General features: G+C 39.8%; 1 protein-coding gene across 1 annotated transcript; it reads right to left on the bottom strand.

The window, feature by feature from the left end:
- Positions 1-1,144: 1,144 nt before the first annotated feature.
- On the bottom strand, positions 1,145-20,969 carry LOC100891755 (zinc finger protein 436). The gene is made up of 4 exons (XM_030975440.1): positions 20,378-20,969; positions 14,275-15,107; positions 13,090-13,179; positions 1,145-2,227 (listed from the first exon to the last, which is right to left on the bottom strand). The coding sequence occupies exons 2-4, from the start codon at positions 14,867-14,869 to the stop codon at positions 1,257-1,259; spliced, it is 1,656 nt and encodes a 551-aa protein (XP_030831300.1). The 5' UTR covers positions 14,870-15,107; positions 20,378-20,969; the 3' UTR covers positions 1,145-1,256.
- Between the last annotated feature and the right edge of the window lie 5,881 nt (positions 20,970-26,850).

The following is a 26,850-nucleotide window of genomic DNA, read 5'->3' on the forward strand; positions in this document are numbered from 1 at the left end:
GGAGATGACGGTGAAGAGTACTTTTCTGAGAAAATCCTTTCTTACTGTGTGAACATTCATATGGCTTCTCTCCTGTGTGTGTTAGTAAATGAATATTGAGTGCACTTTTCTGAGAGGATCCTTTCTTACAATAGCAACATTCATATGGATTTTATCCTGTATGTGTTAGTAGATGACGATTGAGTACACTTTTCTGAGAAAACCCTTTGTTACAGTATGAACATTCATATGGCTTTTCTCCTGTATGTGTTAGTATATGACGATTGAGATCATTTTTCTGAGAGAATCCTTTCTCACAATAGCAACATTCATATGGCTTTTCTCCTGTATGTGTTAGTATATGACGATTGAGTACACTTTTCCGTGAAAATACTTTCTTACAATAGCAACATTCATATGGCATTTCTCCTGTATGTGTTACTATATGACGATTGAGATCACTTTTCCGGGAAAATCCTTTCTTACAGTGTGAACATTCATATGGCTTTTTTCCTGTATGTATTTGTATATGTTGATTGAGTACATATTTCTGAGAGAATCCTTTCTTACAAAAGCCACATTCATATGGCTTTTCCCCTGTGTGTGTTCGGAGGTGTTGGGTGAGATTTCTTTTCTCAGAAAACCCTTTATTACAGTGTGAACATTCATATGGCTTTCTCCTGTATGTGTTAATATATGACGATTGAGTACACTTTTCCGTGAAAATCCTTTCTTACAATAGCAACATTCATATGGCATTTCTCCTGTATGTGTTACTATATGACGATTGAGATCACTTTTCCGGGAAAATCCTTTCTTACAGTGTGAACATACATATGGCTTTTCTCCTGTATGTATTTGTATATGTTGATTGAGTACATATTTCTGAGAGAATCCTTTCTCACAAAAGCCACATTCATATGGCTTTTCCCCTGTGTGTGTTCGGAGGTGTTGGGTGAGATTTCTTTTCTCAGAAAACCCTTTATTACAGTGTGAACATTCATATGGCTTTTCTTCTGTGTGTGTTAGTAGATGACAATTGAGTGCACTTTTCCGTAAAAATCCTCTCTTACAGTAGCAACATTCATATGATTTTTCCCTTGTGTGTGTTCGTAGGTGTCTGATGAAATTACCTTTGTGAGAAAAACTTTTTTTACAGTGTGAACATTTATACGACTTTTCTCCTGTATGTGTTCGGAGATGACGTTTAAGATTATTTTTCAGAGAAAAACCTTTTTTACAATAGAAACATTCATATGTCTTTTCTCCTGTATGAATTAGTATATGACGATTGAGTGCACTTTTCTGAGAGAATCCTTTCTTACAATAGCAACATTCATATGGCTTTTTCCTGTATGTGTTAGTATATGAATATTGAGTGCACTTTTCCGTGAAAATCCTTTCTTACAATTGCAACATTCATATAGCTTTTCTCCCGTGTGTGTTAGGAGGTGTTGGGTGAGATTGCTTTTCAAAGAAAACCCTTTCTTACATTGTGAACATTCATATGGCTTTTCTCCTGTATGTGTTCGGAGATGACGTTTGAGATTATTTTTCTGAGGAAATGCTTTCTTACAATAGCAACATTCATATGGCTTTTCTCCTGTATGTGTTAGTATATGACGATTGAGTGCACTTTTTCGAGAAAATCCTTTCTTACAATTGCAACATTCATATAGCTTTTCTCCTGTGTGTGTTAGGAGGTGTTGGGTGAGATTGCTTTTCAAAGAAAACCCTTTCTTACAGTGTGAACATTCATATGGCTTTTCTCCTGTATGTGTTCGGAGATGACGTTTAAGATTATTTTTCAGAGAAAATCCTTTTTTACAATAGCAACATTCATATGACTTTTCTCCTGTATGTGCTAGTAGATGACAATTGAGGAGGCTTTTCTGGGAAAATCCTTTCTTACAATAGCAACATTCATTTGGCTTTTCTCCAGTATGTATTAGTATATGTTGATTGAGTACACTTTCCTGAGAGAATCCTTTTTTACAATAGCAACATTCATATGGCTTTTCTTCTGCATGTGATCTCAAGTGGAGATGGGGATGACTGGCCTGACATGATCTCTTAATGCAACATGGACACTGATGTAGCTGTTCTCCAGAATGTATCCTTAGGTGAATGTTGGATCGATCTGTTGTGGGAAACACCTTGCCGCAATGTGAGCAAAGATGAGATTTACCTCCACTGTTGATTGACATTCCACTCTCTACCGTCTCTTGTCCTTTGTCAACAATATCACCTGGTGGCGAGAAAGAGAAAGCTCATGTCATCAAAACCTCAGATACAGTGTAAGAAATTACATGAGTGTCCTGTCACTTCATATTGAGACAGAAGTTTTTGGATTATGTTCTGAACTTCCGAGAGAAAGATGAATATGCCAAAATGGATTCAATGGGTTCAAGCATGTAGGCCGTCTAATTGGTCAAATGACACCACATGACAATGCATCTTTGTTTCCAACCATGCCTACCCTGCAAAAAAAGTTCCCCAAAAATTCTTGAACTACCATATGGTTCCATCTACATGTATAATTATGCTAGAAACAGATCACATGTTATTGCCTCCTACTCACCTTTTTAAGTAATAAGTGGAGGGCCAAAGTCAAATATCATGCTTGGTTTTTTGAGCTGGTTGCCACTACCAGTATACCACATGAACTAGAAATATCGCAATCTGTATTGGTGCTCAATGCAATGTATCCCCCTGCAGTGACAGCGAATTTGTGTCATCCTTAAGTTCGAAGCCTAGGGGCAAAGACCCCCTATGGTCAAGACTAGGAGCAGCATCACCGAAATAATATGTGTGTAAAAGACATCCACCACAATATTACCTTTGACCCTATAACAGACGAAACACAGGTGGCAGCATCAACAAACACTAAAGATTTGTAGATTATACTCGGACACACCTCCATACAACATTCGAGAGAAATCCGTCAAGAAATGTGGCAGTTAGTACGCATAAAAGACATATGACCTTTGAACATATAAAACATGGAATAATGAGGGCAGCATTTCTCAAAAGTGTAGATGTGTAGATTAGAGTATAATGCATCTTTGCAGAAAATTTGAAAGAAATCTGTGAAGAAATGTGACAGAGAGCATAAAAGATATGATCATTGACCATATAAAAGACGGAACAATGAGGGCAGCATCGCCCCAAAGTAATAGGTGTGTAGACTGTAGTAAGAAACACCTCCATACAAAATTTGAAAGAAATCCGTCATGAAATATGACCTAAAGAGCGCACACTAGACACCCACCAAAATATAACCTTTGACCCTATAAAACACAGAACACTAGTGGCAGCATCACCAAAAATAGTATAGAGGCAAAGAGTTTACTTTCATACTCAATTTGAAAGAAATCTTGTCAAGAAATGATGCAGTTAGACCGCACGCAAGAGAGTGCACACAAGACATCTATCAAAATATGACCTTTGACCCTATCAAAGACGGAACACTGGAGGCAGCATCACCAAAAAGTTATAGGCTTGTAGATTAAAACAAGATACACCTTCATTGAAATTTTCAAAAAAATCCCTTGAGAAATGTGGCCTATAGAGCGTTCACAAGAATATGACGGGGTGGACGCTGCAACAGGGTAACACTGCTCAATCCAAAGTACCCCACCGGCATACAACTAAGCACACCTTGTTTATTCAAAAGATTTTATAATAATACACAATATTTCAGAGTTGTCTTTTTTTTAATTTGTAGTGGTCACCCCTAAGTCCATTACGGTAAGTGGATGCAAAATAGACAAAAGACAAATGGTAATTGGCAAGATGCACTTTCTTTCTTATTACTTGTTTGGAAAGAGTGGGCTAAAGGACATGCTACAAGCTTAAGCTATGGTCAAACACCAAAAAGTAGACTGCTCGGAGGCCGGGGGACGAGTTTTGAGCCAATTTTGCCCGGGCATCGAGTTTGAATTTGAATTTGAATTTGAATTTGAATTTATTAACAACAACACATCACAATAATGACAGTACATATGAACAATCATACAATGCAAAAAAATAATACTGATACATGTATACATAACATAAGAGTAATGTTGATTGAACAGTAATGGTTTTAAAACGATATTTTTTAGACATACATCTGCATACTATTAAATGTACAAAAGATATATACGTAAATATGTTTATTACTATGTTTAGGTGAAGTTGTTAATGGGAACTAGAAGTTTGCACAAGTGCTAGTCGAGCCTAGTTCCATTCTTTGGCAAGATTTTTTTCTGTTAATTTGTTTTTACATATGAATGTAAAACTTGTTTGTTTTGTATTTACATATATACAACAAAATAATACAATATCATGTAACTTTTTTTCACTAAAATGAAAAAATAAAAATAAAAAAGCTTAAGCGTTAAAGCATTATGATGAAAGAAGACAAATCTTTGAAGAAATAAAATCATCAATGTGTTCATGAAAATGAAAAGGATGTATTAATAAAAATAATCATACACATGTACGTACATGCACAAATCCTGTAAAAGCTTAAGGCCGCTATAATCGTTAGCAAGGAAGTGTATACATATATAAAAGGAAGACAAGTAATATAAAAGGAAAAAACGAAGGGGGATGGGAATGGGATTGAGCCCACGTCATTTACATAGAAGTTAGGTGGAAAGATGTCTCCGAAAAGATAACCTTGATGTTTTCAATCTAATTTCTTCTGGCATATCATTCCACAGCTTTGTTCCTACAAACGAAATACAAAATTGCCCTTGCGTTGTCTTACATTTTGGTTGATAAAGTAAGCCACTTTCTTTTCTCCTAGTTGCATATCTGTGCTGTATCATCTGACAATATCCACTAAAGAGTGTGGTACAAAACCTTTTACCAAATCGTACATAAATGTTGATACAAGAAGTTCATGAAGTTGAAAAATATCTAAAATGTTCAGACTTTGGAGTCTGTTCTAAGTGGACTGAATGTAATTGCTCTCATTGCCATTTTTTGACTTAAATATATACAATTTAGATTACTTTTGTAAGTGCTCCCCCATACTTCTACTCCATAAGAGAGGTGAGGCTGTATAAAAGCCTTATATAATAACACAAGTATATTCTTGGGAACAAAATGTCTCAGTTTAAACAGAATACCTACTTTCTTTCTTACGCATTTGTTTATTGTCTGAATATGTTCTTTCCATGAAAGGGGTGACAATCAATTTCAATTCCTACAAATGATGCAACAGATACCTCTTTAATATCTGATCTTGATATTCTCACAGATCCCTTTTTGTCTATTGATCTACCTTTGGATTTCATAATCATATAGTTTGTTTTCTGTAGGTTAATTGTGACTTCATTTGCATTACACCATTCCTGCACCTTCATTAAATTTTCACTTACAATTTCTAAATCAATTTCTTTTTGTCTAGGATTAAAAGTATGAAAAAGATTTGAGTCATCAGCAAATAATCTGAAATTGAAAAAGTTTGTGGAGTAAGGTAAGTCATTTATATATAGTAAAAATAATGTTGGTCCAAGAACGGAGCCTTGAGAGACACATGTTATATTCAATTTCAAAGACATTTTGGCCCGTATTCTGAAGTCGTGTCTAACTCCTGTTTAACTAAACAGTTGTCTAAGTCCTGTCTAAGTCCCGTCTAACTTTAGACACGAAGTCGTGTCTAACTTTTTTTGTATTCTGAAGTCATGTTTAAATAAAGTTAAACACGAAGTCCTGTCTAAGTCCTGTTTAACTTTAGACAACTGCGAGGGATTGTTTAAGTCCTGTTTAAGGGCGCGATTCTGCTGCTTTTCAATGTCGACAGTACACTCCACTTGCTGACCCTGAACTTGCGGGGGAGAACGATGGTACGTGCATTCTCTAAAATTTCAAATACGTTTTGCAGGATTTTTTCTCGTGTAGCCTAATTTTTTTTCTCGATAATATTAACTATTCTTATCTACTGGTGACATCTTGGAAATTTCATAATCTATAATAAACTAACCATTCTATTGGAGAAGTTTCTTTTCTGGTTCTTCCGAGCACTGAGGCACTGATAAGTAGTGTGTTTGTCAAACTCAGTGTACAGTACGTGAACTACGTACGTACGTACACAAAGTACATGCAGTCCAGTCATTACGTCACAATCACATCACCATGGTACCAGCACGCGCACAGCTACCGTAAATAACGTTGTATTAACCGCACTTTTTTTACCGCCGGTAAACATCAAAAGTTGGGGGTGCGGTTTATACACGTTACAGACATAAATCATGCTGCAAATTGTGAGAAGTCCGTCTCTACTAATGTTGTTTTACTTATTCCATTGGTGGTTAGAGCATGTTATAAACAAATGATATGAAAACGCCAGTTTATTATTTAATATGTAAACTAAATTTGATAAAAATATAAGTGGAAAGACGGCACATTCTGGCCGAGAAGCCACGCTATCTAGAGCGGGTATTGGCAGCCCATCGCGCACCGAAGCCACCCCTAGCCGTCCCCGTGCCCAGACAAGTCCGATCTCCTCTTAATCCGTAACCAACTGGAGAGAAGGACAAAAGAGATAACATGTACTAGACATTGATTGACACTATCCAAGTCAAAATGTTCCCTATGTTTTGTCCGAGATGTCCATTGTTTCATCTTAAACATCGCTAAGACTCACCGACCTTTTGGGCTGAGTTAATCTCCCAATAACAATAAAACGATATGGCTGTCCACGTCCGCCGGCGTGCGTCCCGCTCGATTGATCAAGCTAACACAATAGCAGGCTTTCTTTCACAACCGCATGCTTTGATATCGTTACTGCTTTTAGAATGCGCTTGTTTATCATGACATGTTTTTTTCCTGGCGCGATGCGCTGTACTAAAGTGAATCAGGGATAACTTTGAATCTTAATTTTAGTCTTCATATTTTATTGATAATATGAAGAATATTCTAACAACTTCTTTTATCATTATTTTGCAGGTATCGGAAGTCGATAGGCATTGTTGAGTTACACGAGGTTGGAGCAATTTAGCCTCGACATAATAAATAGAGCTATAATGTTTTTATTAGGATGATTAACCCCATTATGAGAAACCTTTCATATTAATGCTAACAGTAGAATTATTTTATGACATGTGGCGAACATATTTAAAACAAATTGAGAACTATATGCATGATCCATGTGATAAATGGATTGAAATGCGATAATGAACTTAAAGAAGAGAGGGAGAGGGAATTAATCTGTTAATGACAGTGAGAAGAACATGAAGAAGAGATTGCTTAGACTACATTTGGTATGTTTCAAACTTATAAACGTAGATTATAGATTGAAATGAAGACACGTATATTATGTACTTCTTCAAGGAGAGAGAGAGAGAGAGAGAGAGAGAGTGAAAGAACAGAATGTCAGATGATAGGAAAATGCCGTTATGGTTTTGTTGAAACCTACGGTACAATATTGATGGATTGAAACTTCAAAGAGAGAGAGAGAGAGAAAAAAACAGAATGAAAGATAATAGGAAAATACGGTAATTATTTTGTTGAAACCTACGGTACATAAATTGAAATGTGGAATAAATGTGCATGCAATTTAAGGAGATAAGATGGTACGAGTCAAAGATCAGAGCAAAATGTTTTGGTGATATCTACCGATAGGTGTATTATCAGGGGGGTGGGGGGGGGGGGGTGCTCGGTTATCATTTTTATACAAGTCACAACCAAGAGGAAACACCGAATATGAATTAAATGGTCATCTGGAATCAATCAGGTAAGGCAATGATCGATATTATATCATACGTAGAAAGCAAGAAGTCGTCAGCGTGCCTGGCTACGTGCTATAATTATAATGCATGTCGATCTCGTCATGTACGGTACTAAATGATGACCCAAGTTTACACACCGTTACAACATGGTGATTTCCCTCGATTAATTGAACATAATAAACCGTAGACCATATCTATTTCTTGACGGATTAATCTACCTTGCAATCAATAGCATTATATTTGCGGCGCGATAAGTAATTTCTTACACATTTCACTGGCTCTGTTTGATTGCAAATCGTAGCGGTACTTGTACATGCAAGCATGCCATGGTATGTATTGCACAATATCCGCCAAGCTAGTTGCGCTGGTGGAGCCGGAGACGGCGCCCTTTTTTTTTAAATTATAAAAGGGTTACTTTTCGATAAATGTAATAATTTCTGTCGGCTACCAAAAATATTACAACTCTTCAATCAAATCGAAGAAATAGTAGCTTAATATTTGTCACTGTTAATAATAATAATAATAGCTTTATCTTAAACTGTCAATCGAAAATTAAGAAGCGAGTACCGGTACGATAAGGTATATGGACATACACCGGGGTTTATATATTTTTTTTTAAAGAGAGAGAACGGATGTGTCATAATAGCTTTATTTTAAACTGTCAATCGAAAAATTAAGAAGCGAGTACCGGTTTGATAAGGTATATAGACATACACCGGGGTTTATATATTTTTTAAAGAGAGAGAACTGATGTGTCATAATAGCTTTATTTTAAACTGTCAATCGAAAATTAAAAGAAGCGAGTACTGGTATGATATATACCGGGGTTTATATATTTTTAAAAGAGAGAGAACTGATGTGTCACAATAGCTTTATTTTAAACTGTCAATCGAAAATTAAAAGAAGCGAGTTCTGGTATGATAAGGTATACGGATATATACCGGGGTTTATATATTTTTAAAAGAGAGAGAACTGATGTGTCACAATAGCTTTATTTTAAACTGTCAATCGAAAATTCAGAAGCGAGTACCGGTGTGATAAGGTATATGGATATATACCGGGGTTTATATATTTTTTAAAGAGAGAGAACTGATGTGTCATAATAGCTTTATTTTAAACTGTCAATCGAAAATTAAAAGAAGCGAGTACCGGTATGACAAGGTACATATATGGATAAATACCGGGTTTTATATAATTTATAAAGAAAGAGAGATGAGTTTCGTATGTTTAGATCTCTCTATATTTTGTATTTGTTTGTAAATTGAACATTTTCAGCCTGCGAGCTGCTTGTATGCTGTTCTTTTGCACTAAACCAAACTAAACCAAACCAAACCAAATCTATTGTTCGTTCGTTAAACAATGCGCACAAGAAAACAACTTCGCTACTTAAATCACTTCCTTTGTAAGGATGAGCATTAGCGGTGTCCATTGATATCGCTCGCGGATCCTTTGATGACTGATCTTGGCTGTCACCATCTCCAGCTCGAAAAGTATATAAGACGGGATGATTGCCTTGTTAATCATGCGTTCTTTCACTCTCATCGGTAAAGACATCATTCTCTCCGGATTCAAGTTCATCGATCTGCCACCAAGCTACCTATCAACCACCGTGATTCAATCGTACTACCCATAGCGACAATGCCTGCAAGGCGATCATTCTCAGCGGCCATCAAACTCTCCGTCTGCCGGTATGCAGAAGAGTTTGGTAACCGAGCGGCAGGACGGCAGCACGGGATTGACGAGTCGGTGATTCGGCGTTGGCGAGAGGGAATCGACAAGATCAAGGCGATGCCAAGTAGGAAGAAAGCCAGGAGAGGGAAGACTGCGAAGTGGCCATCGTTGGAGGAGAAACTGGTCGAGTGGGTCCACGAAAAGCGGAAGGAGGGTCTCGCCCTTTCAACTGTCGAGCTCTGCATCAAGGCACGGTGCATTGCTGAGGCCGACGGTATCGATGACTTCCCTAGCTCTCGGATGTGGGCTCATCGCTTCATGAGTCGCCATGACTTGTCCATCCGCCGTCGCACTCACATCGCCCAGAAGCTTCCCGACGACCTTGACGAGAAAATCACAAACTTCCAGCGCTTCATCATCCGGCAGAGGCGAGAACATCAATACCCGCTGAGCCGTATCGGAAACGCCGACCAAACCCCGCTGACCTTCGACTTGCCACGGGCAAGGACCGTTTCCAAGAAGGGAGAGAAAACAGTGACGGTGGTGACCACAGGTCACGAGAAAGATCGGTTCACTGTTATGCTCTGCTGTACGGCTGATGGGGGGAAGCTCCCTCCCTACATTGTTTTTAAGCGCAAAACAATGCCTAAGGTGACCTTCCCGAAAGGTGTCATCGTTAGGGTCCAGGCGAAGGGGTGGTTTGACGAGGAAATCACCAAGGACTGGGTTAGGACGGTGTGGGCTCGGCGAGATGGCGGCATCTCGAGAAAGCGAAGTCTGTTGGTCCTTGATGCCTTTCGTTGCCACAAGTCGGAGCCAACGAAGAACGTCCTGCGGCACCATAACACCGACATCGCCATCATCCCTGGGGGGATGACATCGTTGCTGCAGCCCCTTGATGTCTCCATCAACAAGCCTTTCAAGAGCGGCCTGCAGCAGCGGTGGACTTCTTGGATGATGGAGGGGGAGAAAACTCACACCAAATCGGGGCGGACACGCAAGGTGGATCTGCCAACCATCTGCCAATGGATAGCCGACGTGTGGGATTCGATCCCAACCGAGATGGTGAGGCGTTCCTTCCTGAAGACCAGCATCTCAAACAACCTCGACGGGACTGAGGACGATCTCATCTGGGAGGACAGCGACGACGGAAAAGACGACGACGAGGCATCGGATGGAGAGCTACGGGGAATCTTCGAGGACTCCTCCGACGAAGAGGATTTCTACGGGTTTTAAATAACCGAATACCTACCGGTACACCCAAACGGCCCTTTTCAGGGCCACAAATGATCAAGAAAGATACCAAAATAAACACTTTTGTTTGTCCTTTCACTTCTATTTTTCCCGCTTTCTCTCTCGATCAGTCTCTTTTATCGGCATTCATTTCCTTCATTCATTTCTTTCATTCCATCGGCTTACTTTTTGTTATAAAAGCCTTATCAAACATCAGCGATATTTAATTGTTTTTGCTTTCCCATTTTCTCTTTCTCTCTTTCTTTCTCTCTCTCTCTTTTCTTTCTTTCCGTCGGCTTACTTAAGTTATAAAAGCTGTATTAAACATCAGCGATAATTAATCGTGACACTCTCTCTCGTTCTCTTTACTTTGGCATTGATTTCTTTCTATCCTCCCGTCGGCTTACTTATTCTAAATGCCTTATTAAATATCAGCGTTTGTTTTCGCTTTCTCTCTTCGAAGTCTCTTCCTTTTCTCAAACGCTGTTGGTATCTGCAATTTTTTTCATTCATTTCTTGCTTTCCGTCGGCATGCCTCTTGTCGCTTCCCTCCCTTCGATCTGTCTCATTTTGTCCTCAAATGCTGCCATGGGGGTATCTGCAATCAGTTTCTTCATTCATTTCTTTCTTTTCGTCGGCTTACTTTGTGTCATAAAAGCCAGTAAAATCGGCGATATTTAATTGTTTTCATTTCTCCCCAACCCACGATTCGTCTTTTTTTTTTGTTGATATTTAAGTGGCACTCATTTCTTTCGTTCCGTAAAAGCCAGTAACATCAACAATTTAAACTTTTTTTTTTTTCCCGCTTGCGAAAAAAAAAATAGAAGGAAAAAAAAAAAAAAAAAAAAAAACATTTTTTTTTTTTTTTTTTTTTTTTTTGAGGGCGAAAAAGAGGGGTGCGGTTTATACACGAGGGCGGTTAATACAACGTTATATACGGTAGCTGTGTGCGTTAATTTATTTATCCGGTGCGCGCACGCATGCGCATTGGGTCTTTCGTCAGAATTAACGCCTACTGGGCATGCGCAGAAGTCATGACTACGAGTTAAACACAACTTGCGCAGAGCTTAAACTGTTGTTTAGTTAAACACCACTTAGACAGGACTTAAACAGTTGTTTAGTTAGACGAGACTTAGAAACAACTTCAGAATACGAAATTTAGTTAGACAGGACTTAGACACGACCTCACGTCTAAGTCCTGTCTAAGTCGTGTCAAACTAAACAGTTGTTTAACTTAAGACGTGGCGGCTAATATAGACACGACTTCAGAATACGGGCCATTGTCTTTATATTGTATAAACTGTGATCGTTTACACAAATAATCTTCAAACCATTGCAAGGCTAACCCACGTATTCCATAGTGTGACATTTTTTTGAGGAGAATGCTGTGGTTTATAGTATCAAATGCCTTTGAGTGGCAACCGTGCGGCGACCGCCTGGGCACCCCTTGTTTTTAGGGCGTCGCTCGGTCGCTGCTGAAGTTTAAGCGCGGAGTTAAAATTCCGGCGGCGCCTGATAACTTTCACTCGCCGCCTAAACTAAGCCTGGTGGCCGGGTGCCGACCTAATTGAGCATTCGCCATAGAGCGATTTAAGTTAATTACGGCCGTCGAGCAGTCACCGCCTGGTCACCGCTGGGAGATCAGTCGGTCACTGGGAGGCGAGTCCAAAATTGGTCAGGACTCGGCAGCCTTTGATCTAGCGGCTTCGATTTTTTACCTAAATCGTACGATTAGGTCGGTACCCAGCCGGCGAACGGCCCGGCACCGAGCAGTGACCGGTCAGTGACGGGACGCCGCCCGGAGAAGCTCCCTGATTTCGCTCAGTCTTGGCCTAAAATTGACCAGCAATCAACGGGAAATCGACAGGGCATCGCTGGGATTCTACAGCCTGCTCGACTTCTCCAAAGATTGTTGGGCAGGCTACTAATCGGTCGGTTGCCGCTCTGATTTGTGACCATAGCTTGAGCTATAAAGATGCATGAAGTCTGACAATGAATGAGTTAACATCTGCATGAACTGAATTATATCAAAGCAAGCAGATTATGGTGATAGGTCCTGATCAGAACTCATTGATAAAGATAATGATGACTACTTCGATAAATTGCTCCCAAATCGTTCTGTTATGAAAATGGAAAATGTATTTGAAATTTGTTGCAGATGTAAGTCAGACATTGACGATATATGCTAATGAGCCTGCCTCGACTATTTCATCTTGCTATTGGGATTGCTCGGCCAATGATTTTTTTTGAAGCAAGCAGAAACGATAACATCTGTAACCCAATAATTGCACTTCTTTGAAGTGAAGCAGTGACAACAGTGTTTGACTGACACAACTAAAATTTTTCTGGTGAAAATTGGTGAGGTCTTACCACTAAATACATCTTGCAATATGCACATATACTTTATCGTTTATTCGTTATCATTATCAATGTGGTCTGACCAGGCCTTAAAAAACCTCATTGTACTATAGATTAAACCTACCTTCTGAAGTAGAATGTTCAGATTCCTCGTCTCCATCAGTACTTGACACAGGATTATGGGTTGTACTACCAACTTCATGACTGATTTTACCTGAAATAAATCATTAGTGTCAAATTATTTAAAATCAGTCTTTTTTTATTAAATGTTAGTGCAGTCCTTCAAGTTCCATCTGTACGTGTACAAGGAGATCACAGCAAACAAAACACATTCATTGGTCCATTTCTGCACTTACAAATACGGCAGTCACACCCTCAATGGAAAAGAATTAGTAAGTTTAAAATTGCTGTTGAGGCGATTTATTAGGTATCTTTAGTATTTTTCATTCTGATGATCTGCAATGCACAATCACTTTGTGTTTAATAGCTGATAAAGTAGATACTTGAAACCTCTTAAATGTCAAGGGACTAGAGACTGCTAGAAGATTTTGTTGGAAAACCAGGACAAGTGAATATGAATAACTCACATTGACTGTGTCTTGATACATATCATCAGTTAAATTCTCATTATTTTTAGCACCACTTAAAAGAACTACACAACGAAAATTCACTAACAACTGATAATTAGAACAAATTACATATGGATGGAAAGATTTTCTCTTGAAAAACATGAATGATTTGCTGAGAAATCATATAGATATCATGGAAAGGCGTAAAATGCAATTTTTCAAGACCCTTCTTAGACCCCCAAGCGCCCCTGAACATAAGCCAAACACACGGGCATAGCGAGCTCTGAATAGTGACGTCACACACTGGAAAAACAGCTCGGTACCGGAGTCGCGTGTGTATTAGTCTGCAGCTAGCCAGCCGTGTCCCGTGTGTGACGTCACAAATATTGACGCTCCACGAAGGACCGCTAAAGGCAGAAAATCTGGATCTCAAAACTAACATTTTTGAGAGTTGATTACTGCGGGCCCCAAACATGTTTTGAAGAGGAGAGTTGTTGGATTTGATCAGTAAGGCTTCCCCTTCTCAATGATATGAGTTTTGCATCAATTCAAAACACTTTTGATTCTTCGTGTGTCTACTTTAACAGATTGCTTCAAGAGAGCCCAAGGGGCCTTGCCAGTCATGTCCTAATTCTGAACGTCTGTATTTACATTACCATTTGTTTATTATGACCACTTTTTTGCCTCCCTTGAGCAGTCTTTGTATACAGGTTTCACTGGAATATCAATTCAAGTAATACCTTCTAGACTTGATGGAACACCTTCCTCTTCACTTTCTTCTGTAGGTTCTTGCTTGATGTTGGTTTCGAGGGGCAGCTGATTGATTTCCTCTCCAACAGTTGAGAAGGCCTCTGCTTCTTCCTTGATGAGAACTTCTATGACTGACGGAATGAATACATTCATGGGTGACAGGTAATGAACGGCATTGCTATCAACCTCTTGCTTGATGAGAACTCCTTCAACAAATGGAATAATTTTTGTTGAGCTCCTATTTGGAGTTGGCGAAGTATGTAAGGTCCAACTCTCTGCTTTTTGCATACTGTGTTCTGGGACTGATGGGGCAGTTTCATCTCTGGAGGTCTTACCTTCCATTTCTTGCTTGTTAGTATGTCCGAGGGTTGTTTCTATGCACATATCTGTAGAACGCAGTGAACTCAAGGTCCTGCTCTGAACTTCTTGCTTGACATTATCTTCTGGGACTGACTGACCACCTTCTGCTGCACTCCTATCCATTGTTCTGAGAGGATTTGATGCCCCTCTGGGCCCTCTCTCTGCTACTTGCTTGATCATATCTTCTCGGCCTGACTGAACACCTTCTGCTGCACTCCTATCCATTGTTCTGAGAGGATTTGATGCCCCTCTCTCTCTGCTACTTGCTTGAAAATATCTTCTGGGACTAAATGGACACTTTCTGCTACACTTCTATACGTGGGTTGGTGATGATCAAGTGTCCCTCTCTCCATTTCTTGCTTGACTTCTGGGAATGACTGAACAGTCTCTGCTGCCATCAGATCTGCAGGCTGCACTGAATTCAAAGTCCTCACATCTGCTTCTTGCTATAAGCCTACATTCCCTGAAAATAGCGAGAAAACAAAGGTGTTTTACAGCATATTCTTGCAAATGGAGATAATTAAGCAAAGCTTTCTTGTGAGAAATCAATCATACTCTGAGCACTACCAATATATTAAAAATGTATAGTAGTAGAACATAGTGGAAGAAGTAGTAGAATTAGTAGTAGTAGTTTCTTCTATTATACACATGGCGTACCACAAGGTTTTATCCTAGGTCCTCTACTGTTTTTAATTTATATTAATGATCTTACACATTCTTCTAAAAACGACACTGTTATTATTTGTGACAAGTTCACTAGCACAAATCGGCGCCTTCAACTGCACCTCGCAGTTAAATGATAGTCCTTTCCCACGGACTTGGCTTGACGCCGAGTTGGCAGTAATAGTGGTAGAAATAGTGGTAGTAGTAGTGTTTTACACGGCATTAAAGCGAATACATAAAGAATCAGAAAAAGACAATAAACATGTAAAGATGAAGATAATGCAACCACTGGAATGCCAGGGACAGATTAAGTTATCCTACATAGTTATGTAATAACTGTGGCACAAAGTCTTCTGTCCCAGTTTCAGTGGACGTTAACATAAAATGATGATAAAATACATAAAATACACAACATACATAAAGTTGGATGTCCTGACTTTTTACAAGAACATGTAATATAAAACCCCAATATCACATCATCCACACTTCCACATACTTAAGGTTGGATTCGAACCCAAAAATCTTTGGTTTAAAGGGGTCCTAGAGGGCGCGGAGGTTAGCTCACTAAAATCCTTCTCAATGACTGAAGGTAGAGCCTTAAAATATGGAATCAATTTAATATCAAAGAACTTTTGATAAAGATTAACATATTAGATATGCACAAATGTCACTTTTAACAACTAGAAAATATAAAGAAAAAAGATTATATCTTTTTAAATACAGATTTTTACAAACTGCACATTCGAAGGTAGATAGAGTACGATGTTTCTGTCAATCTTGCGTTGGTTTGAGGCCGATAGCTACAGCCATCTCAAATTGAGAAGAAAAATTGTTCAAGCCCAAAATAGAAGTCTTGCGACATCATAATATGAATATGTATGAGCTCCGGTCCACATCACACGCCAGACAAATCTCTTGTAGTCTCAGACACAGTACCTTATTCTCAAAGCACTAATATCGAGTGTCGAGCTTGTGCAGTAAATCATGCATGAGAAATGTTAAAAAAGATATTTCAGTAAAAAAATATCTACGTGAGCAGTCTATACTCCGATTGAGAAGTGGATGAAAGGGGTCGACGAAAGGTCATGATGTAGTCGATGATACATACATGTAGTTAGTATTACGTATAGCTAAACAGAGAGACAGATCTAAGTTAAGTACGCATGCAATGCGATATATGCATGCATATATGTACATAGTATCATTCCTGATTAATGTGTGGATCTCGCTATGACTTGGATTTTGGAGGTCGTTCTACATGTAGTTGATTTGTACACTAAACTGAAATTATAGAGGTCTAATACTCATCAGTATACGGAAGTGTGAGGTGATCCTGTTGAAACTTCCCGTCATTTCATTGAGTGGTGCTTCGTTCAAAAATGAACCTGAACTATTTTTGCTAGCATGGGGGGTGGACGCACATATAAATTTTATGGAAGCATTTGGTGCTGAGAGGACCAATGCTTGTCCAATCTAATCTTGAAAGAAGTGATTGAGGATGAGGAGATGACAGATGTAGGAAGACTATTCCAGGGGGATGTTTCACAAAGATTCTAAGTTGAACTTATCTCTAAGTTGGACTTAAAAATTATGGAAAGCCATTAGCATCTTTGAAAATATTTTGTAAAAGTTATTTTGAAAGGCATAAAATGTTGATTCAAATCATTTATATTTTCTATCATCAAGGAGAGTTCATGTTCTGGATGTGGAATTTATAAAAAGTCCAAAATATTTGAATTTCTGCTTTTGAATATATTTCGTTTTAAGGCTCCAATGGCTGTCCATAACTTTTAAGTCCAACTTAGTGTTAAGTTCTACTTAGGATTTTTGTGAAACACCCCCCAGGATTCTACTACTCTCTGACTGAAGCTGTTTCTTCTTAGGGTAGGGTGTCTGAACGATTTTTCAATTTTCGATTTGGGATCGTTTTTCACCATTTTTGTTTGATATTTGAATAAAAAATGTAATCAGAATAATACATTTCAAATTTCAAGTCTCGCCAATGTTTCTATCAAAAGATACAGCCCCTCCAAAACGCTGGTATATTCATATCATTTTGGTCAAAATCAACAAAAAAGACGTCCACGCAAGAGTGATGTTGTTTTGCTAAATTCAGACAAACAGCTGTATCGCGCGATATGCAAGCGTATGCATATAGTACGCATGTTGCCATGCCAATGCCCGACTTGCAGCTTGAGCCACGCTGTCTCCGCGATATGTGCCATTGACTAGTATGGGTGGCCGTTCGCGCCATAGAACCCGGAAGTGAATACACGTTGTAGTCAATGGCAATATCGCGGAGACAACGTGCACGTTGTCTCCGCGATATTGCCATTGACTATAACGTGTATTCACTTCCGGGTTTTTTGGTGCGAAAGGCCATCCATACTTTCATTCACTATACGCGCAGATGTTACGCGATGTAACCATGGTTTGGACTGAGCAAAGCTCACGCCTCCCTAATTAGCTGATTCCAAAAATGTGGGAAGGGTATTTTCAAACTGTTGTAACAAATGATCCCTTGGGGCTAGCGAAAAAAAAAGCACCTGGATATTATCCTTACGTCTAGCCCTACTTAAGCCGCGGGGGCGCAGCTCAGGAAAGTGGCAAATTTTGGAGCTACATGTAGGATGCAAACAACATTTCAATCGCTGTTTTGACCAAGATATTTTTAGAATTCTGGGGGTGGCCCTCTATGAGGAATATGGAGAAAAACCTGCTCTTTCATATGAGTTTCACCTTCAGGATCATTTGTTATAAAGGTTTAAATTTCAAATTTTTTCATAAAATCATTGACCAATTTTGCATGGTCGCGCAATGCACGTAGACCACATAGGGATGCGTACAATCTCTATGGGAAGGGTTTTAGCACACAACATCGGGTGCGCGATCAGACACCCTACTTAGGGCTGTGTTGCTCCTTTGCTTATACAGCTTCTGGTGGTGTCCCCTTGTAGCTTCATGAGGAAATCAAGTCATTGGAATAACAATCTAAGGTAAATATTAATGAATTAAATCTAGTTCTTTCCTTCTTTTTTTTACTCGTGGATCTAGTTATTGTCGTACATACATTGATGGTTCGATTTCAACTTCAGCCTGTATTGCGGCTTGCGGTTTCGGTGTGTGCGACCGATTCAAGGCTAGCCGGTGATGATGAATGTACTTTCGCGCAAAGTTTTGAATTTGTTGTCAGGGCAATGATGCGCCTATTCCCTCGGGCCCGTCTAATTCTCAACGTAATTTTGGGGACCATGAAATTGATTGTTTCAAGGCTCTTGCGTACGGCCAGGCGTAGATTGAAAGGCCTATAGAGTAAAACCACCAAACTTCGGACATTGCCAAACTTCGGACAAAAATTACTTCAACGGCTCGAACGCAAAATATGAGCCTAGCTCAGGCGGGTAACTTGCATGCATTTGATACTACTACTAACCTACATCGTTAGTACAGAAAGTTAGGGCAGGTTGCCGTCTGCAAAACTCACAAAAAACATCGAATTCAGAGACAGATTTCAGGTTACCTGGATTTTTACAGTTCCTTAACAGGGGAGTTAAGGTATAGAGCCTCCAATATATCGATTAAAAACAAATCCTTGGCATATTTCAGGTGGTTTCTGCCAAAATTATGGGAGCTTATGAGATACTTTTTCACTCTATCGCGAAATTTTTCTAATGGCGGCCGTTTACCACGGACCTAGGGGTACTATACAGGTACTCCTACCAGAAGATGGCGCTCTTCCAAACTTTGGACAGGCAAAATTGAGTGTCATTTTGACTACGAAAAAATAGCGCTTTCGTAAGATTTTAGCACCAAAATATTGTGTGAGTGTTGTTAAAAACACCTTTCTGATAGTTCTACCTAAAATAAATCTACCAAAAACGAGAAAATAATATTTTTTTCATGAAATCAACGCAGTCAAACTTACCCCCGTCGAACGATTTTTGATCCGGTTTCCAAACCTCCGATGAATGCGCACTATAGCGCATGCGCTATACGTGCGCTGTACGTGCGCTATGCGCTATACGTGCGTTATACGGGCGCTACAAATGAACGTCCGAAGCTTAGCAAGTGCGTCCGAAGCTTGGCATGAAAAAAGGTTCGGCGGGTAAGTAAATAATTCTAGTTTTCCATTTCCTTTACTAATTTTCTTTTCATGACATACATAAACAGTATTTGCACAATAATAGTATATTTGATCTTTCACTAATTAAAAAAAGAATTTAATGTTTTCCCCCGGTTTGTCTTAAGCAGTAGGGGCGCTGGTCCGAGAATGAGGATCGTCCTCATAAACAAGGATATCCTCATAAACGAGGACAAAATGCGTCCTCAAAAATAAGGGTTGTCTGCATTTTCGAGGACGTTTTTTTTCATCAGCGCTCTGGGGGTTTCATGTTACAGAACGGCCTGCTGGCGATGCCAAAAATGGATTCCCTGGGGGAAAATAACCCTAGTTCACCATTTACTTTTATGGGTTGTCCGTCTTCCCAAGGATTTATTGCTTATAATGTGAAGGCCTCTGTACAATGTCAATGTAAAATGCATCAAGAAAATCATTGCAGAATCCGTTTTTTGGATCGCCAATGTGCCAATCTAAAATATGAAACGTCTCCAAAAATGCAGACGGTCCTTATTTTTGAGGACGCATCAGTCCGTGTTTACGAAGACGATCCTCGTTTATGAAGACGATCCTCATTCTCGGACCAGCGCCCCTAGGGCTAGAGCCTAGGGCCCTACTGTTAAGTGTCCGAAGTTTGGCGGTCTTTAATTACTCTAATTACAAAAGAGCTGGATATCTCCTATTTTATGGAAATTCTAGAGTCGGCAGATGGGTGAGTTGTCTTAGTGAAAGAAAATGCTTTCTTTTAATGTTTGTTTTATTATAAACAAATTAGTAATTAAAAAGTTAGATTTGGGCATTGGCCTCCCTACCAGGAAGCTCCGACGCCGACGCCTTAGGCATCAGAGCTTCCTGGAGTAGCCTAGGCCACTCAAGGAAATCATAGAGTCAATGCTAACTCCAACTTCCAAGGAGCTCCGACGCCGAGTTACATAGAATCTATGTTTACTTACGTTCATTCTTGGCGTAATATGGAGGAAATGGCGGTTCCCATCAAATTCTTTAACAAATTAATTTGAGAACATTTGAATGTGATCTCCTCTCAGGTTGTTCACGGATCCGAGTATTTATCGCTCATTGAAAGCACACGACCAATAAGAGGAGGATAGCCACCAATAATGGGTCCTATAGTGTCTCTAAATCGTATAATCGAAAAGGAAAAGGAGAATTTTGCACGTCTAGGCTGACGGTATAACAACAATAGGAAATCTAATCTCTTACTAGTAAGGGATTAGATTCGCATGTTTTTAAATTTATCTTATGATATTTAAACTAGGTCTAAATGAAAAATAATCGCATGGGGTGAAATATATGAAAAACAATGGAGCGAATTTGCGACAGATCGAGCGACCAAGCGGGGGTATAGCCTCTGGGCGGAAGCATTTGCAACGGGATTTGCAAGTTGTACCACATAATAGGCGCATTTTCAGACACTTCCTGGAAAAATATGACGTAAAATTGATTTCTCCTACCCCCTCCAAGAGTAGGGATCTTTTGCAGTTTGAGAACCACATTTGGCGCATATATCCACCGGCACTTCCTTGAAAAAAGCGAGGCTTACTCATTGGTTCATCATAAAGCTCCGTTTAATCTCATTTCACAACGCCCCCTATCGTCAGAGTCAGCAGCCATACATTTTAGCCTATGGAATTGTAAACGAAAATCGTTTAAAAAAAAATCCTTTTTTTTGTTTAAACGAAAAGCACATCCACCCCGACTTATATACGGTATCACTATATATAGCTCTTTCATTGGAACCCTCATGTCCCATTGACTTCTGAAAGTTCACCCACCGTAGTTTGATCAAAATAGGTTGCAAGCTCGTCATTGCATGTGAAACAAGTCGAAATTTGGACTCAGTTTGCCAAGCGATTTTAAGATTATAGGTCAAGCACACGGCGAAGAATAAGAAGCATGAATTCCCAATTGAAACCAATTGAAAACCAATTGAATTATCAATTGGTTTCAATTAGTTCCAATTGGTTTTAATTGGTCTCAATGGCAGGTTTCAACGGGACTTTAATAGGACTTCAGATGGTTTCAATTGGTCCAGATTGGCCCTATTGGACCTATATTGGTCGACCCATTGGCCCCATTGGCCTAGCTAGGCCTCATTAGACTTTAATGGGACCCCAATTGGTTTCAATGTTTGGTCTTATGTTGGACTTTAATTGGTCCAATTTATTGAAACCAATTGAAAACCTTTTAAAGTCTAATGGGGCCGATGGGTCCAATTGAAATCCCATTAAACTCTAATAGGGCCAATTGAAACCAGTAAAAACCAATAGGACCCTTAGAAACCAATAGGACCCATATTGCTCCGATTGTCTCATTTTCGCTCGCGTGAACATTGCCAGCACAAACCACTGACCTATACCTCCTGAACGGATCATCGCCCATTCTTATTCACTATACGTTACGTACTAAAAGGCTGTATTGTCTGACCGTTCATGAATATTCATGTTTTTGCTAAACTCGGCAAAATGTTTGTTTTTACTAAATGGAAAAATTACGGTGGGGGTTGGATGAAATGGACATAATGAAATAGGCAGAAGTGATCTATGATAATTCATGCTTTTTATGTTTCGTGTGCTCGACCTATATAATCTTCAAATTGCTTGGTAAACTGAGTCCAAAGTTAGACTTGTTTCACATGTTATATAGGCAATGAAAAATTACGGTGGGTGAACTTTCAAAAGTCAATAAGACATGAGGGCTCCAATGAAAGAGCTAGTGATAACGTACGTCGGGGTGGATGTGCTTTTCATTTAAACAAAAAATGAATTTTTAACGATTTTTAAAAAAAAACGTCCACATGCTAACATGTTAGGCTGCTGATCATGCTCTGACGATAGGGGGCGTTGTGAAATGAGACTAAACGGAGCCATATGAATGCTAAATAGAAACCAATTGGACCAATTATAGAAACCAATAGGACCAATAGAAACCAATAGGAACAATAGAAACCGATAAGACCAATAAAGCCCATACAATTAATAGGACTAATAGAAATTAATAGAAACCAACGGATCTACGTATCTCATGCATATTCATTATTCCTTTACACGTGTCACAGAAAAATACATTTATCGTGATATTTTGTTCAGCAAATTATGACAATTCACATCAATTTTGTAATTTCTATTTTCCTTCGGCAATTATTAACCAATAGATTATTTTGTCTCATCATGTTACAATTACATTCACGTTTTAGCAATAGATATATTATGATTACTAACCAAGAAACAATATGCATGTGTACGAGCCTGTGACACTTTAAATATTACTCTTGAATTCACTTTAAATGATATGTGATGGAGTTAATGCAGTTGAGATTATAATATACCTAATTGGTGGAAAGTTGCCAATATCGACTATGAAATAAGTATCAGTAATTTATCACTGGTTCTTCTACCTGGATCGATTTACCAATCCCCATTGAATGTCCCCATTGAATCCTAATTGAATACCAATTGGCAATTGGTCCCCATCGGAATCAATTGGCAATTGGTCCCCATTAAAACCAATTGCTAGTTGAACAAATTTGACCCACATTCGGCCAAAAGATCAATGAGGCATTTTGTGTACCTCCCACACAGACGACGAACGATCGAGTGCACTAGAGCGTAACACCAAGGTGCTGGACTCGTCGATTTTTATGAAATAGGGGTTTATCGTAGAAAACTGGTGAGAGTGTGAATGTCAACACCGCTGTGCGAGCGTGACTTGTCAACTCTCTCTCTCTGTTCATGTCCATGCTCTATCTCTCTCTTCCCTCTTCTTCTCCCGAAAAAAAGAAAACAAATCAGGAAATTATATATGTTAGTCTAGTAGATGCAGATGCACATCACAATGCATAAGTCCATTGTAATCCCTCCGTCTAAGATGGGCGGGATCACCCTGCAATATGAATACGCGATTCCTTCACTAGCAGATCGACCATGAATATTAAGATCTGCTCATAAAGCGAGTTCAGAGTGCCATTAATTAGCTAAATTTCAGGAAAACTAAAGAATTCAGTGTCTCGTGAAAGATATAATCTAATCCCTACACACCTTTTTTGTAAAAGATCGTCCATAATATCTAAATTCCCTTCAGTAAATTGCTGAAATCAACATAAAATGTGTCTTTTCCATCGCCGCGGAGCTGAGTCAAATGTGTGGTCGAAATACGCACGGCTGCGAGCACGGTGTGTATGCCTCATTGTCCGTAGCCTCTTGTCGATGCCCTCGCGCTGTTGGAGTCTCTAAATTCTGACGAGCGAAGCGAGTCAGAGAAACCGAGGCGCTTGCGCGGAGGGCCTCTTGACAAGTGATCTGAATTTCTTATGTTTTACATTGTTTGGCGAATATTCCGACCCAGCAGAGTTCGGTGAAAGTCATCCAATCAGAGAGAGCTACTATGACGTAATATCTACCGCTCTGTGCGAATTCCCTCCGTGAGAGCGACACTGGCCGCCTAGTTGTAGTCTGCAAGCACAAACCCTGGTCAGTCCTAAAAGAGAGTGTGCACTATAAGACTACCATATACCATGTACTATAGCTGCTCCTGACCTATATTGGTACAACCAGTAGGTACCAGCAGATAGCTGGGCTAGGCTTCTCTCAAGGCACAATGATGTTTTGATAAAGTGTCAAATTAGGGTCTGTGCTTGCAGACTAGCCTAGTTGGGCAATCCCGAACACACACGTACACACACACACAATCGCTGCGGTCTAGACATGCATAATTCAGTAGGAAATCGGGTCTCATGAATATATAATTCAGATCACTTGTCAAGAGGCCCTCCGCGCAAGCGCCTCGGTTTCTCTGACTCGCTTCGCTCGTCAGAATTTAGAGACTCCAACAGCGCGAGGGCATCGACAAGAGGCTACATTGTCCGCTGTGTAAAAACTTCGCTTACGCACAATGCATAAATTACGGAGGTCGATGCGTAAATTTCAGAAAGCTTCTTTTTATTGGATTGAAATTGGCCCTAATTTTTCGACAACCAATCAAATTATGTGTTACATCAGACGGTAGGGGATTACATATCCTCTGTTTTGGCGCCCGAGCTGGCCCAATAACAAGTCGCAGTTTCGATCATTAGCTACTTGAAGTACACAACCCCAGTGAAAAAGGCGAATTTTCATGTGACCTCCATAGAGAATTCACAAAGAAAATGATTGTTGTCCCCTTTTGAAGACGAAAAGGCCCTAATTTCCAGTGAACAAATCACTTCGAAATTGGTTTCAATGGAAAGAACAGTAATTGAATATGTGATTTCCACCCGAGCTGATGTGAAATCAAAGTTTCTTTTCATTGTAGGAGCATTTCTTTGCACACTTAGCGCATTTTCAAAGAAGATTTCACGTGTTGTAGACCGCGGAGCGAGTCCGCGTTTAGCAGATGCCCGAAATTTGTTCATATGGGGATTCAACTTTTCGTCTTGGGATATCATAGATCACTTCTGCTTGGTTCATTATGTCCATTTCATCCAACCCCCACCGTAATTTATCCATCATAAAGCAAACATTTTGCCGAGGTAAGCAAAAACACCCGCAAAAACATTAATATTCATGAACGGTCAGACAATACAGCCTTTTAGTACATAACATATAGTGAATGGGAATGGGCAATGATCCGTCCAGGAGATGAGGTCAGTGGTTTGTGCTGGCAATGTTCCAGCGAGCGAAAAAGAGACAATCGGAGGCAATATGATAGAAGTTAGAGAAAAGTGATCTGTCACATCGCGAGACGTGCAGGGTGAGTCAGAAAGAATGTCCCACTTTTTAAAAGTTGTATTGTTTGAAGTATGAATATTTAATTAGGGGTTTAATGATATGTCTTGATAGAGTTATCCTCCCAGTAAATTTAGGTACCATTTTCATTTAAATCCCTTCACGCATGACATCAGACAGTCTTTACAAGACTGCCAGATTTGCGCCAACTTACTGGGTGATGAATAAAACAGTGCATTGAACAAAGACCCCGGCCCCCCACTCAGTGTTATTTAGGGTACGCATATGCGTGTTCCACGACCCCCCCCCCCCCCTTTCAGCAAAAGTCCGGTGTGTAAAGTCAATACGGCTCGACCTTTTTCTTTTGTATACGAGCCTTTTTCAGCACCTCCCCCCCCCCCCCCCCCCCCCCCCCCCCCTTACAGCAAAAGTCCGGTGTGTAAAGTCAATACGGGTCGACCTTTTTCTTTTGTTACGAAAAGGACATTTTGGCAACACGCATGGGGTCCGTCCGTTCTCGGAGTGGGGGGGGGGGGGGGGGGGGGGGGGCGGGACAACGACAGGCAGACAGACACACACACACATACACACACACACACACGCACGCACACGCACACACACACACGCGCGCGCGCACACGCACACACACACACACACGCACACCATCACAGATAACACACAAAATACAAATGTCTCAGAATTGTTTTTCTTTTTTTTTTTCTGATTAAGCATTGATTTTTATCAAGATCCCTGGCATTTCCCTGACAATTTTCCCTTTAGTACACATCACTACCACCATTATCATCATCATTGTCATCATCTTAATCTTAATCATAATCATCATCATCGTCATCATCAAAATTGTTTTTGTTTTTTATTTACCGACGTTTGCGGTATTTGTCTGTGAGTGTGTGCCTGGGTGCGTGTGCGTGTGTTTGTGTGCGTGTGCCTGTGTGCATATGGAAAACTTACGCGCATCTGCTCTGCGCCTCGTCGCTTATCCTGTTAAGCACGGGGAACGTACACCAAAAAAGCCATGTTTTGATATAATTGCTGGTATTACGGGAAAATGGAAATTTGTTCAAAAAATCTTCGGACGGTTTCTTATAATTTGAAATGTCGTCTTAAAAATGATACTAAATTTGGGATTATTCTTTCAGGGGAAACGGTAGCCATTTTCACCTAAAAGTTTTGACTTTTTCAGCCTGCCTATGGAGATTGCACTGTTTTCCCCTTTTTTTGTCCGGTTTCGCTCAGTCAACCAGTCGGCAAATCTTACACGAGTGACGTATAAAAAATCTTCGGACGGATTCAGAAACCTTGACATCCCACCTTTACGTTGGTATAACGATTGTTTTCATTCGTGGAGAGGAAACGGTAGCCATTTTCCAACCAATAAAAAGTAGCTTTTCATACTAAACCAAGGTGACTGGGATAGTGTAGCGCTATAGCTACTCACAACGAGTGCGCCCGTACCGTACAAAACAATGCACAGTTATAGCTTCCGTGCAATCGCTGTAGAGGTCAATGTGTGTATTTAACGCAGTGCGTATTATACAGAGTGTGTGCGTTGCGCTCAAAATCTCGGAGACCGCATCATGTCTATACATGCGCACCCGAATGGGTCATTGCACTCCAACTAGAGGGAAGTCAGTATAATCATTGGAAGAGGGAATGAGTTAGATTTCGTCTACGGTGTGATGGCA

The sequence above is a fragment of the Strongylocentrotus purpuratus genome, unplaced genomic scaffold, assembly GCF_000002235.5.
Source record: "Strongylocentrotus purpuratus isolate Spur 01 unplaced genomic scaffold, Spur_5.0 spur5_contig_867, whole genome shotgun sequence".
NCBI classification, from domain to species: domain Eukaryota; kingdom Metazoa; phylum Echinodermata; class Echinoidea; order Camarodonta; family Strongylocentrotidae; genus Strongylocentrotus; species Strongylocentrotus purpuratus.

Excerpts from the sequence above, each read along its gene's own strand:
- LOC100891755 (XM_030975440.1), bottom strand. The coding sequence starts at position 14,869 with ATGGATAGGAGTGCAGCAGAAGGTGTTCAGTCAGGCCGAGAAGATATG. Across the intron at positions 13,180-14,274 it reads TGTTCCATCAAGTCTAGAAG|GTAAAATCAGTCATGAAGTT; the intron begins GTATTACTTGAA and ends GATTTATTTCAG. Across the intron at positions 2,228-13,089 it reads TGAACATTCTACTTCAGAAG|GTGATATTGTTGACAAAGGA; the intron begins GTAGGTTTAATC and ends TCTCGCCACCAG.